This window comes from Lissotriton vulgaris, chromosome 2_1 (assembly GCF_964263255.1).
Source record: "Lissotriton vulgaris chromosome 2_1, aLisVul1.2, whole genome shotgun sequence".
In the NCBI taxonomy this organism is placed as follows: domain Eukaryota; kingdom Metazoa; phylum Chordata; class Amphibia; order Caudata; family Salamandridae; genus Lissotriton; species Lissotriton vulgaris.
Genome location: NC_141687.1, coordinates 1740484007 through 1740499396, shown reverse-complemented (window position 1 = coordinate 1740499396; position 15390 = coordinate 1740484007). Strand labels below are relative to the sequence as shown.

The following is a 15390-nucleotide window of genomic DNA, read 5'->3' as shown; positions in this document are numbered from 1 at the left end:
CCTTGCACAGGGAAAAAACAACGGGACTCCGCGCATATCCCATAGCACAGTCATGGGATGACACTTTGGCTGCTTTTCACCGGGCATGCCTTCAATGCGGAATCACTTAGGCGCACCCCCCCTGACTCAGCCCTTGACTGTGACACTAGCATTAGACGTCGTACAGCACTATCATCCTGCATTTGAACCCCAGCAAGGGGAGAGGCCCAGTCGGAGCAAACTGGACATACCCACACAGTGCAACCCGATGGCACGGCTCCTGCCGTGCTGGAGCGGAGGCTGTTGCTTCTTTTGCGCCTCCCCACCGGCCCCCCCTGCCCCCGCCCCCCCCCCCCCCTTGGACCGCGCCGCCTGCGTATCCCCCTGTCTCCCGGAACAGCCATACTGTGTATTAGATATCCTACATTAGTGATAGCACTGCACACACAACCAGCCTCTCTTTTGTTTATTTTCTTTTGATTTTCCACATTTTATGATTTCATTATTTATCATGTTATTGTTAAAAAGTTTTGAAGAACGGTTATAATGTTCTGAATATCGTATAACACGAACACTCCTTTGGGCCTGTCCCGATAACTATATGAGTGGATTCAGTTGTATTGTTGCTATGGCCAGATGGAGATGCACGTTCTTAGAGGCACAAGACAGAGAGCACGCCTTCGTAACGGAATCACCGGCTATTGGCACACGTGACTAGATGAATCGCGATGCCATATATACCCCACACTTTTCTTGTTTCATGTGACCCCAGAACCTTCCAGCACCTTCGATAATGTGGCATTGATTTAATTTGGATGGTGTTTTCCTTATTACTTTTATGTAACCCTGCCATTTCTTAACCAACTGATTTATAGGTATAAGTGCCTTAGTCCACACGCTTGACTCGCAAGTGACGTAAAGCAAGTAATGTCATCACAGCAAACTGTTGTTGCTAACATATACCTTTGTATGATCGCGACATGTCTACATTGAAAATTCTTTGATATGTTATGCAATCCAAATATGAAATGCAATAAATGATATTCAAACAAAAAAAAATGAGCTATGGTGATGCAAAATCGACTTGCTCTTGATATTTGATTGGCAAAAGAAGGAGGAGTCTGTGGCGTTTTAAATGTACAACACTGTTGTACATATATCCCAGACAAAAGCCAGAATATTCAAAGATATATTAAAAATATTACTGAATTACATAATAAAATTACTCCACTGGAGCTTGATGGTGTTCTAGAGAAACTTGGTAAGAGTTTTTCTGCTGTAAAGAAGTGGTTTGTAGAAATAAGTAGATCAATAATAGGGAAAGTATTAATTCCACTGACTATAATAATTTTTTATAGCATTAATATTAAGATTAGTGTACAAGTGTATTAGAAAAAGAAAAACTGAAAAATTGATAAAAGAGAAAATAGAAAAAAGTAAAGAAAGAGAACGTGAAATGGGTACAATAGAGTTGTAGGAATATAAGGAGAAGATGTATAATAATACAAAAAGACAAGGTATAAAGGATACTAAAGTCTAAGCTAAATCAAATGAAAGAACCTGAAACATGTTTATTTTACAATTTAATTGGGGTGTTTTGTGGTGATAAAATCACCAAAGGGGGGAGTTGATGGAGCAGGGGAGAGACAAAGCTTTTTGTGTACCCCTTGTAAAGTCAATCTCTCATAATAGTAACATGTATTAACCGTGTGGAGCATGAGAATTAATCAACCAAGTATACACAGAATCAAGTTACACGTGGGAAAACGAACTTGCTGATTTGCAAAAACGAATTTACTAATAAAATGAAGAAGTCCTACTAATATAGAGCAGTGATATTTTAAAATAAATAAAAGTGTGTATTTGTGCTTTTTATTGAATGTTTGTGTGGCAAACAATAGACATGGTAAGTAAAAGACGCATATATGTTCGCTGTTTGCTAGGTAACCTCTAACAAGGGAAATTAGAATGGCGGGAGGTAAACAGAAGGGCTAAATCTCTAAATCTAACATCTATTGTGCTTGTTTTCATATTAGTTCCCATTGAGGACTGTGCGGCCTAGTTCGAAAATGGCTGTTTATGTGAGACTTCGAGAAATATGGCCATACGCATGCACAACTGTATAGAGATGCTTGAACGGCCTGCACTCGGAGTAAAAGATGTCAAGGTCAGCTTGGCCTAGGATACCGGAGATGTACCAAAGGATGCTTGAATTTAAAAGCCTGGGAAAGTTTTGTGCTGTAACTTCGTGATGTATAAAAGATGCAAGGACAGGATGACAGATTGCAAAATGGACAATTCTGGCTGTGGGAGAGTATGCAAGGAAGACATAGCAAATTATGAACAGGTTTGGACAAGGAGGACATATGCTGATCTTCACCACCCCTCTAATGGACCAATGAGAAATGCGTATGGACCCTAAAGTTTCAATTTTGAGTTAGATAGTTAAGGAAAAAGGGTATAAAATAGCCCGCTGTATGAAAGAAGGAAAAAAGTTGGTTCCGTGAATTTTATTGCGCACCACGACATGCTGTCGGTCCGAACGATTTTTGGTGCGAAAAGACTTTGAATTATTTTTGGACTTGGGAACCTGTTTCGTTGCAATATATATATATATACACACACACACAATTTCCCTTTCTCTATAATTTTTTGGAAATAACATCAAGGCACCCCACTGTTTTGATCGATGGACCAGCTAGTAGAAGTTAGTTGATGGCGATTAAGACCAGCTCAATCACAATATTCCCATTATTGTATTATTTACCTTGTCATGGATTTTATTTAAATGAACACATAACTCAGATATTTTTATAGAAACATTTATCTAAATTTAGTCGGAAAAGAAAATTGCATTTCAATCAAAAATGTTAGTACTTATTAAAACATTCAAGAATGGAAAATTTAGAAAACATATGAACAGTCTGCCATAGACGATGACAGAATTGCAACGAAACAGGTTCCCAAGTCCAAAAATAATTCAAAGTCTTTTCGCACCAAAAATCGTTCGGACCGACAGCATGTCGTGGTGCGCAATAAAATTCACGGAACCAACTTTTTTCCTTCTTTCATACAGCGGGCTATTTTATACCCTTATATATATATATATATGTATATACACATATATATATATATACATAATGTATAAAATTTGAATTTAGGTTAATAAGGTATTCCGCTGTTCAGCAGCTCGCCTTCTGTTTTCACTGATTTCAGGAGCAGTGTGGTGTGTGGATGTGTGACTCGCAGCGCTATGGGCCCCACCAATGAGTAAAATAAGTCAGCTCCTAGGTTTAGTGAGATGGGTTGGGAGGGTTGTTTGAGAGGCGCGCTGGATCAGTAGCTCTGTGAGATCCTTGGAAGCTGAGTCGAAGCGAGTAAGCTCAAACAGAACTCTGGAAGCAGCATTTTGCATAGTTTGCAGTTTTTGAAGACTATGCTTGCTTGCATTGGTAAGAAAGGTGTTGCAGTAGTCTAGTCTTGAACCAATCAAGGCTGTAACAAATGTTTTCCTAAGCTCTAAAGGGATGAACTGAAGTATTTTATTTAGGATTTTTAGGATGAAAAAGCAAGTAGCTGTGGTATGGTTGATCTGGGATTCGAAGGAGAGCCTGGAGTCACACAGAACTCTAAGGTTCTTAGCCTTGTCAGCTGGTGTTGGGGGAAGGCCCATGTGACTCTGCCACGAGTTGTCTGATCAAACAATAGCTGCTAAAAAGCATAACTTCCGTTTTGAAGTTTTAAGTTTAAGACAGTTTGTCTGCATCCACTTCCCTATGTGGCTCATACAGCTTTTGGACCGGGAAGCAGTGTCTGCGGACGAGCTGTTAATGGACACTTTGATTTGTGTGTCATCCGCATAAGATACCAGCGTGAATCCAAAAGTTTTTATCAGTTTGGCCAGCGAGGTGACGTAAAGATTAAAAAGTGTGGGGATCAGCGATGAGCCTTGCAGCACTCCACAAGGGAGTGAAAAGTCTGGGCAGACAAATGGATCGAGTGCCACTGATTGTGTCCGGTTAGACAGAAATGATCTGAGTAGGAGTGTTTTGTCCCCGATTCCCAGCGAGGCAAGACGTTCAATCAACATGTCGTGGTTGAGTGTTGAATGCCGCTGAGAGATCTAAAAGGATAACAGCAGCACTCTCACCTTTATCAAGGGTTACCCTAAGTTGTTTGGTAGTTGTAATTAGGGCCAGTTTGGTACTGTGGTGGGCCCGGAAGCCAAATTGCGAGTGATCTAGGATATCACCTTCAGCATAGTATTTTATAGCCACACAAAAGATTGTTTTGATGATAATCAATGTCAGAAGGAAGGTATGTATGGGCTCAATTAAACACATTTAGAAAGTCAGAACAAAATTAAGATCCCATTGGGGATCAGTGTAAGGTTTAGGGGGAAATGTACTTCAAACCATTCAAGAAACTAGTCACAACAGGTGGCAACCGCATGAACGCTGAGAGGGCAGAAAGATAAATTTTAACTGTACGCAAACCAGAACATTACCAGGCAATGGATAAGGCAAATAAGGGGACATTAGACAAGGGTTCAGACAGAGGATCCACAGATGTCGCAGTGCACCAAGCCACAAATTTGTTCCATCAGCAGGCATATACCGTTCTTGTAGAGGGACAATTAACTGCCAGAATGACATCATACACTTCGGAAGGGAGGTAAAATACGCTCATCTGTCACTGCTCAATCTCAATGCATGTAGATGGAGAGTGTGCAGGTTTGGGTGCAGGACCCTGCCTTGTTGCTGCAACAGCAGATACTCCTGAAGGGCACCCCGATTAGAGGACAAATACTTATGCTCAGGAGTTCAGGATACAATACTCTCCTTGTCCAATCCGGAGCAACCAACATGACTTGAACTCAGTCATTTCTGATCTTCTTGAGAACTATTGGCAGGAGTGGTATCAAGAGAAAGGTGTATAGGAGTCCTGAGGTCCACTTGAGACAAATTGTGTCTCCAAGCAAGTGCTGCCTGGAAACTCGAGCGTCCAGAAGTGCTAACATTGGGCCTTCTTGGCAGTGGCGAATAAATCCAATCAAGGTTCCTGCAAACTCAGAGGAGACTTTGCACCACCTCCTGATGGAAACGTGTGGTTCAAGTTTATTTCACGTTTATTTGGAAACATGTGGTGTTCTGCACCTTCTTTGTAAACCAAAGGTGCCTGGTTCTGGAATGTGGTGAAGGTTGCCTAGCACTGCTTGAACTGAGAAGGAAGTTGCTCTTGACCAGCTGCTGGATGGGGTCTCTGAATTACTGCTCACTGAAATAAAGTCTCTCTCTTCAACTACTAAAGCCTGGACGGCAATTGGTGAGAGACTCATTTCCACATTTTGGCGACAAGGGTTTGCTGGGGAGATTATGGATGAGGTTGTGGATGTGTGTTGGATTAGGGAAGGTGTGGTTTCAGAAGTCATCACAATGGTGAGTAACGATTGGTGTGATAAAAAAGATTGTGATGATCATTTGAAGGGTTTTTGGCATGTAAAAAAAGAGTTGGTGGTTGTGGAGGGTGTGCTTATGAGTTGAAGCAAACTTATTCCACCTCATGTCCTAAGAGAGAAATTGGTTGTGAGTGCCCATGCCTTTCACATGGGTATAGCTAAGATGAAGGAAAGAATCAGGGAAGTGTACTGGTGGCCCGCCATGGATATTTTTATAGAAAGGCTTGTGCGGGAAGGTGCAGACTGTGCCAATTGTGACAAGTCGATCAAGTGTAGGACGCAACCTATGGGGATTAGAGAGAAGGCTGCTTCTCCTTGGTCTGATATTTCTTTGGATATCTTGGGTCCTGTGAAGTTTAAATTGCAAGATCGCTATGTCATCGTCTGCATAGATATGTCTTCACGGTGGCCGGAAATCAAGATTGTGAATTCTGTTGAGTCTTTTGTTGTGGTAGTTTTTGGATGAGCTTTTTTAGCGAGAGGGCTTCCCTCAAACAGTTTTGTCTGACAACGGTGTCCAATTCACCACTCGCTTAGTTGAGAATTTTCTGTCCACGAGGGGTATTAAACACAAGAATCCTGCTCTTTATCACCCACAAAGTAATGGTGTGGTTGAGAGGTTTATCAAGGTAGTTAAAGAAGGCATACAACAGGCTAGATCTTGTGGTGATTGTTGGGGAGTTTGCTGTAAAGAAAAAAAGTGAGAGAATATCACTTCAATCCTCATTCTTCTACACGCATGGTCCCTTTCGACTCTGTAAGGGTAGAATAGCGAATGTGGAGGTGGCTCCCTCTTGGGTTTCTGCGAAGAGAGTGTTGGTTGATGGAAAAGTGGGTTGCATGGATGGTTGGAAAGAAAAAGAGAAAGGCAAAAAGGATAAAAGGAAGATTATTTATGATATGAGGAAAGCTGTGAAGAATACAATAATTGAAGTTGGTGACTGGGTCAAGATCAGATTGCCTAAGAGAACCTCTGGTATATCGAAATACAGTCAACCAATACATGTCATCGAGGTGTTTAAAAATGCCATTAAAACGAGTGATCACAGGATTTGAAACCTGGACAGGGTGGCTAAATGTCATTCTTCTTGTGCAAATTCTGCTGCGAGTTCCTCTTCACTATCAGTTCGACCTGAATCTGTGGTTCCTGAGAACTGTTCAAGACCACTTCGTTTAAAGTGGGTTCCTCCTCGTTTCAAGATTATACTGCTTAATGTGAATTGCTTCTGTTGTAATTTAAAAAAAAAATGTATTTCCTTTATTTGGTTGTGTTGCTTTCATTCTGCTATTTGTTTATAAAGAGGGAGGTGATGTGGTGTTCTGCACCTTCTTTGTAAATCACAGGATCCTGGTTCTGGAATGTGGTGAAGGTTGCCTAGCACTGCTTGAACTGAGAAGGCAGTTGCTCTTGACCAGCTGCTGGGTTGGGTCTCAGTATTACTGCTCACTGAAATAAAGTCTCTCTCTTCAACTACTTAAGCCTGGACTGCAATTTGTGAGAGACTCCCTTCCATAAAACGCCATTCATGATCTGAGAGGCATCGACACCAGAGTTCATCTGCTCTGGTGTTCAGACAGTCTGCCAGATGTTGAGCCTCCAGGAAAATCCAATGACGTTCCAGCCATGTCCAGACACGCAGTGCCTCTTGACACAGGGTCCACGGCCTCACCCAGAGCAGCTTGTTGCAATACCACATGGCGGTGGCCTTGTCCGTCAACACCTGAATCGACTTCCGCCTGATGGAAGGAAGAAAGGCTTTCAATGCCAGGCGAATAGCTTTCAGTTCCAACACGTTGATGTGGAGCAGAGACTGGGCCACTCACGGATGGCTTTTAGATCCATAGTCCTGCATTCCGGGCAGTTCTGTGTGCCACAGACATTTGCCTGTGGCAGGCACAAGGCGCAAAACCAGTTGGTTTCTTCAGAGACAGACTCCCAAAAACATTTTTTTAAAACACATTAGTCGATGTTAACAAACGGTCAAAAATTCTGTCACAAAACAAATGAGGAGAGCTTGTCAAAGCACTGGGGTGGCGCCTATATAGGCACCGCCCACATCATTTTCCATGTGTACGATGCTGATGAACCACATGGAGCTGAATGACCACATCTAACGGATCCAGTCTGACACCTGGGGAATAGTCTAAAGTAAGGAATTTGCAACTAGAAGTCTTTATCAGATAAATTTTACTTCCATACCTATAAAATGCAAGGTTTAATTACTCCATATGTCACAGATAATAATGCAAAGTGAAACAAGCTAGCTGTAGTTGCCCAGGTACAGAGATGCTCGATTACACAGAAACACCAGTGCACGTTATAAATGCATTCCCAGAAGATTGTCCAAATGCCGGTCTCAGACTGATAGAGTGCTGCAATATTAAAAGCAATATATAACACCCCCTTTCCAGGAAATGGCATTCGAAGACGTGTGAGTGCACACTACTAAACCAATACCAGAATTCAGAATAGTTTCTGATAGGTATAGGATAGCAATGTCAGATAAAGACTCAAAAGGTGGGCCAACGACCACACATTTCTCTTAGTTATGAAGCAGTGTACCCACAAGCAGCGCATAGTCTGCATAATATGAATCAAGTGATTAAAGATGGTCTTACCTTTGCTGCTTTCACCATTGTGCTGCCAAGCTCCTCAATTTCATCCTCACTACCAAAGACACTGTCAAAATCTTTGTAGGACCACCCATCAAACAAGATGCGAGGCACTGGCAGAAAGAGAAAAAGAGAAAAAAATATATGAATGACAAACCTTGGAGTGATTCATTGTACTTAAACATCCCCTGGAAACTGCATCCCAAACATAGGAAGAGAAGTGAAAAGCCGATCAATCTGTATGCAAGCCTGGACAATACTGCAGCTTTTAGAATGGTATTGCATTCTGTATGACAAGTGCAGGCATCCTGTTCCCCAGAGAATGAGTCTTTCATTCTATGTAACAAGCATAGAAAGGACTGCAGCCCCTAAAATGAGTTAGACTACAAGCATAGAGAGCCAAGAAGCCCTTAAAATGAGCCACGCCTTCTTCATGATAAGTATAACTTATCCTGCAGTTTCATGGCTTGGCCTTGCATTTTAAATCGAAAGCTCTGGAGGAAGCATCGCCTACATGAGAACTGGTCATGTACTATTTACGACAAGCATAGGAGAGCCTAACATTCCTGAACATTTGCACAGTACTTAACCCTAGGCTGCCTTGAATCCCTGAGAACTGGCTAAAGGACAAGTATAGTAGACTGGAGAAGATAAACTTGTGCCGCTGAAGTTAAACTTACATTTTGACGTCCATTTCCTGCAACTTACTGTCTCTTCTGCTTGCTGAATAAATAAAGCAATATCTCCTTGGAGCACTTAAGGCAGCCGCCTAATAGTGCTTGCTTGCTCTAACTCTCCCGAAGTACAGGGGACCTCACAGCCCAAGGAAAGGCAATGCACGCTGGACAGAAACTATGGAAGTGACCATACTCCACAGTACGAAGGGCAACTCCAGGGCAGTTAGGCCTGATTTACAGATGATAGGCCGCAAGCCAATCAGATTTTAGAACACGGACTGATCTGTGACCCCATCTGCATTCTGCAACATAACTGGTGTACTGATCAGTCACAGTACAAACTGACATGAAGTCACAAAAACTCCTGTTGTCATAATATTTATGAGGCGGGAGTTCATTAGGGACTCACTGCAGATTGCTGCAAATGCTGGGATGGAGACCTGTATGGATGGAGGCCTGCAAGGACAGAACTCTTCCATAGCTGCATTCACATTCGCTGAATGCCGGCCTTTTCTGTTTAATGCAATCACTGTCTTACAGGCTGCTTTCAAAATTTAAAGTTGGAATTTAGTGACTCCCATTAGGGGAACCCTAACCATGGACTTACCCTCAATGCGAAACACACACGTCCGCAAGGTGGAAAGTGTCCATTGGAGACAGTGTAAAATCAATGGTTTACGACTGTAATTACGTTTGCAAACCATTGATACATCCCATTGCGATTTGGTAGGAGAGCGGCGATCGTTTTCATGCCCCAGCCTCCTGCGACTCGCAATCATGGCAAATCCTACAGTCTGTCATTTGTACATTTTAAAGTCTATAAGCATCTGATTTTGCAAACTGCAGGCTTTGCAATCAGAAAAAGGCTTAGAGCAGCAGACCCTTAACACCAAATGGAAAAGACACATTCTGCGAATGACAACTAGTAAATTGTAGGCAGGGGGAGGTTTCATTCCTTGTCTTTTGCCAAAACTGCGGGTGTTTATTCTTATTAAACAGTGAAAAAGACTTTCCACAAAACTCTGCAAAAGTAAGGAGCAGACCAACAACTTTACATAGAAGCAATCGCAAAGCAAACTCCACACCAGGTGATGCATGAGCAAAAAAGAATTAAAGGTAGCTTTAAATGATGCAATTTTATCTCGGATAGCCTTCTAGAGGAAACTCAGGAATGTGTGTGTGTGTGTGTGTGTGTGTGTGTGTGTGTGGAATGAAAGCAAGGATGAAGCCAGCAACAAAGTGCAAAGTGACTCACCTATTTGAGTGTTTTGGGAATTTTTCTTGACATCCTTAATCCATCCTGCCAAAAGAGAGAAAGACACGTTGCAGTGAAAGGAATGTTCTAGTTAGGATTGCAGCCCCATATCCTCATCAACGTCCACAGGTATGAGGCAGATCTAATCAACGCCCCCAGCATGGAAGACATACAGTCCAAAAATCAAGACGAAGGCACACACAGACAAGAGAATCCAAATTCCACATTTTTAGTTCATGTATTTTGTTGAAGCCAAAAGAGCTATTCCTTTTGCTTCAGCGATAAATCTCTCAAGACCCATGAGAATCCTCTTAAACCCCAAGGCTGCTGCCACGTTCTTGCACGTGACATCAAGTAGGGGCCCATCACTTGGCTTAAAGTAAAAAAAAAAATATATATATATATATATATTTTAAAACACGCTAAGAGATGGCCACCTTTGACCGCGTCATGGGGCTTTTTCATATAAATGGATTCAGAGGGGGTGGTGTGCACACCTGTTTCATCTTTTTAATTGCAAACGTTTCTTTTTGTCCATCTTTATTTGAATCCGAAATTACGCTTTGCGTGCAAGCTTGGGTAGTGCCATGCCCTGAATGCACCTATTTAAATAAAAACAAATGGGGAGGGTGAAAATCACCCTCCACTCCCTGGCTGCACAGCATTTATGTGATAAATCCAACCATTTTCAATCAGTTAATTTAGTCCTTGTTTAAACATTAGTGCCTTCTTGTCCATGATTTAAACGACCAAGTTTCATTTCTTTTGACTTATCCACACAAATTCAAATTGTAGTTGAGAAGTTTCTGATATTCACGTATGCCAATCCAGGCTTCCATTACGAAAATATGATCCCAGTACAACAGAGTGTTCCAAGCAGTAGTTCTTTATTCATAACCCAATGCATTTCGGGAAAATCATTTCCCTTCGTCAGGGGACACTGAAAGTCAATATTTATAAAAATTACTAAAATACATTATTCATCAACCCTCATTCGTTTACGTTCCTCATTCGTGATACCCAATCTTAGTGCCTTGACCTCCTAGCAGTCGAAGACACCTCATTATTTCTAATTTACTTGAAGAAAATAGCCACTTCATGTCTGACATTTAAACATGCACGCAATGCTTTATACTTCCTATTCGTTTACAAAACGTTTAAAAACTGTTTAAAAAGATGAAACAGGTGTGCACACCACCCCCTCTGAATCTGTCTGATAAAATATGCCTTTTGTTGGTGTTGCACCCATGAAATAAAAAGCTCTGAAGCGGAATGAACTTTTGACGAGAAAACCACATGCGAGTGAACAGCATGCTCCAGCAGTGTTGATTATTGGTGACAATTTGAAAGGAGACATTACATATGTTCGGTTTATAAGTCTGCAATTTAAAATGTATTGATATCGATAATGCAGTTAAGTTAGGTTGTTTATACATGTAGGATGCATCATGGGATTCGTAGTGCAAGGTATACATCTCAGGTGTGAAGGATACGTTTGTGATCACGTGGAGTTTACGTATTTAAACATCAAGGAGGGACGGGGAAAGTGTTGCACTTAAGGAAGGAATTTGAGATGCGGGTTGAATGAAAAATAGCAGGTACGGAAATGGCTGAATATTATGAAGGGGCGCGCAGTTTTTTAAACAGTTTTTAAACGTTTTGTAAACGAATAGGAAGTATAAAGCGTTGCGTGCATGTTTAAATGTCAGACATGAAGTGGCTATTTTCTTCAAGTAAATTAGAAATAATGAGGTGTCTTCGACTGCTAGGAGGTCAAGGCACTAAGATTGGGTATCACGAATGAGGAACGTAAACGAATGAGGGTTGATGAATAATGGTGTCACGAGGTGAAATGTGTTTCAGATGATAGATGTATCGCTTGCATGTAGGTTAGGAAGAGCGTGAACAGAAGGGAGGGATACAAGGTTCTTGACCACATGGGTGCTCAAGTAGTATTCCAAGGCATTAAGCATGTATAAAAATGAGTGTGAAAAAGAATTAATTGTTGATGTATGCTGATATTAAGTGACATGTAAACCTTCAAAATGTATTTTAGTAATTTTTATAAATATTGACTTTCAGTGTCCCCTGACGAAGGGAAATGATTTTCCCGAAATGCATTGGGTTATGAATAAAGAACTACTGCTTGGAACACTCTGTTGTACTGGGATCATATTTTCGTAATGGAAGCCTGGATTGGCATACGTGAATATCAGAAACTTCTCAACTACAATTTGAATTTGTGTGGATAAGTCAAAAGAAATGAAACTTGGTCGTTTAAATCATGGACAAGAAGGCACTAATGTTTAAACAAGGACTAAATTAACTGATTGAAAATGGTTGGATTTATCACATAAATGCTGTGCAGCCAGGGAGTGGAGGGTGATTTTCACCCTCCCCATTTGTTTGTATTTAAATAGGTGCATTCAGGGCATGGCACTACCCAAGCTTGCACGCAAAGCGTAATTTCGGATTCAAATAAAGATGGACAAAAAGAAACGTTTGCAATTAAAAAGATGAAACAGGTGTGCACACCAACCCCTCTGAATCTGTCTGATAAAATATGCCTTTTGTTGGTGTTGCACCCATGAAATAAAAAGCTCTGAAGCGGAATGAACTTTTGACGAGAAAACCACATGCGAGTGAACAGCATGCTCCAGCAGTGTTGATTATTGGTGACAATTTGAAAGGAGACATTACATATGTTCGGTTTATAAGTCTGCAATTTAAAATGTATTGATATCGATAATGCAGTTAAGTTAGGTTGTTTATACATGTAGGATGCATCATGGGATTCGTAGTGCAAGGTATACATCTCAGGTGTGAAGGATACGTTTGTGATCACGTGGAGTTTACGTATTTAAACATCAAGGAGGGACGGGGAAAGTGTTGCACTTAAGGAAGGAATTTGAGATGCGGGTTGAATGAAAAATAGCAGGTACGGAAATGGCTGAATATTATGAAGGGGCGCGCAGTTTTTTAAACAGTTTTTAAACGTTTTGTAAACGAATAGGAAGTATAAAGCGTTGCGTGCATGTTTAAATGTCAGACATGAAGTGGCTATTTTCTTCAAGTAAATTAGAAATAATGAGGTGTCTTCGACTGCTAGGAGGTCAAGGCACTAAGATTGGGTATCACGAATGAGGAACGTAAACGAATGAGGGTTGATGAATAATGGTGTCACGAGGTGAAATGTGTTTCAGATGATAGATGTATCGCTTGCATGTAGGTTAGGAAGAGCGTGAACAGAAGGGAGGGATACAAGGTTCTTGACCACATGGGTGCTCAAGTAGTATTCCAAGGCATTAAGCATGTATAAAAATGAGTGTGAAAAAGAATTAATTGTTGATGTATGCTGATATTAAGTGACATGTAAACCTTCAAAATGTATTTTAGTAATTTTTATAAATATTGACTTTCAGTGTCCCCTGACGAAGGGAAATGATTTTCCCGAAATGCATTGGGTTATGAATAAAGAACTACTGCTTGGAACACTCTGTTGTACTGGGATCATATTTTCGTAATGGAAGCCTGGATTGGCATACGTGAATATCAGAAACTTCTCAACTACAATTTGAATTTGTGTGGATAAGTCAAAAGAAATGAAACTTGGTCGTTTAAATCATGGACAAGAAGGCACTAATGTTTAAACAAGGACTAAATTAACTGATTGAAAATGGTTGGATTTATCACATAAATGCTGTGCAGCCAGGGAGTGGAGGGTGATTTTCACCCTCCCCATTTGTTTGTATTTAAATAGGTGCATTCAGGGCATGGCACTACCCAAGCTTGCACGCAAAGCGTAATTTCGGATTCAAATAAAGATGGACAAAAAGAAACGTTTGCAATTAAAAAGATGAAACAGGTGTGCACACCAACCCCTCTGAATCTGTCTGATAAAATATGCCTTTTGTTGGTGTTGCACCCATGAAATAAAAAGCTCTGAAGCGGAATGAACTTTTGACGAGAAAACCACATGCGAGTGAACAGCATGCTCCAGCAGTGTTGATTATTGGTGACAATTTGAAAGGAGACATTACATATGTTCGGTTTATAAGTCTGCAATTTAAAATGTATTGATATCGATAATGCAGTTAAGTTAGGTTGTTTATACATGTAGGATGCATCATGGGATTCGTAGTGCAAGGTATACATCTCAGGTGTGAAGGATACGTTTGTGATCACGTGGAGTTTACGTATTTAAACATCAAGGAGGGACGGGGAAAGTGTTGCACTTAAGGAAGGAATTTGAGATGCGGGTTGAATGAAAAATAGCAGGTACGGAAATGGCTGAATATTATGAAGGGGCGCGCAGTTTTTTAAACAGTTTTTAAACGTTTTGTAAACGAATAGGAAGTATAAAGCGTTGCGTGCATGTTTAAATGTCAGACATGAAGTGGCTATTTTCTTCAAGTAAATTAGAAATAATGAGGTGTCTTCGACTGCTAGGAGGTCAAGGCACTAAGATTGGGTATCACGAATGAGGAACGTAAACGAATGAGGGTTGATGAATAATGGTGTCACGAGGTGAAATGTGTTTCAGATGATAGATGTATCGCTTGCATGTAGGTTAGGAAGAGCGTGAACAGAAGGGAGGGATACAAGGTTCTTGACCACATGGGTGCTCAAGTAGTATTCCAAGGCATTAAGCATGTATAAAAATGAGTGTGAAAAAGAATTAATTGTTGATGTATGCTGATATTAAGTGACATGTAAACCTTCAAAATGTATTTTAGTAATTTTTATAAATATTGACTTTCAGTGTCCCCTGACGAAGGGAAATGATTTTCCCGAAATGCATTGGGTTATGAATAAAGAACTACTGCTTGGAACACTCTGTTGTACTGGGATCATATTTTCGTAATGGAAGCCTGGATTGGCATACGTGAATATCAGAAACTTCTCAACTACAATTTGAATTTGTGTGGATAAGTCAAAAGAAATGAAACTTGGTCGTTTAAATCATGGACAAGAAGGCACTAATGTTTAAACAAGGACTAAATTAACTGATTGAAAATGGTTGGATTTATCACATAAATGCTGTGCAGCCAGGGAGTGAAGGGTGATTTTCACCCTCCCCATTTGTTTGCTTTTTCATATAAGCCATGTTGCAGTTTTGAGAAGAGGACGTGGTGGGAAAGGGACGAAACAGAAGGGACAGTGGGAGGAGGTTGGAGGGGTTGGTAAAACAGAAGGGAAAGCGGAACGAGGGCGGGTGGTGGTTGAAACACAACAGACAGAAGGGGGAAAGTGGGTGCCCCATGGTAGAGGAAATACATTTTTTTTATTGAAAGTTAAAAAATTGTTTATTGTAGGAAAATATTGGATATCAACCATCCATACCATTGTGATTCTTTTTAAAATGGGAAATCCTTGTATTTAACGGCAATATTAGGACACGATAAGGT

At 40.8% G+C, this 15390-nt stretch overlaps 1 protein-coding gene across 1 annotated transcript in view; it reads right to left on the bottom strand.

Annotated features, from left to right (window-relative positions):
* The window catches only part of CHID1 (chitinase domain containing 1), a 1807841-nt gene that overhangs the window by 1428309 nt on the left and 364142 nt on the right, over positions 1–15390 (bottom strand). The window contains exons 5-6 of the mRNA XM_086957742.1: positions 9983–10027; positions 8057–8163 (exon numbers count right to left, since the gene is read on the bottom strand). Of these exons, the coding sequence (XP_086813868.1) occupies positions 8057–8163; positions 9983–10027 (152 nt within the window). The remainder of the gene's footprint in view (positions 1–8056; positions 8164–9982; positions 10028–15390) is intronic.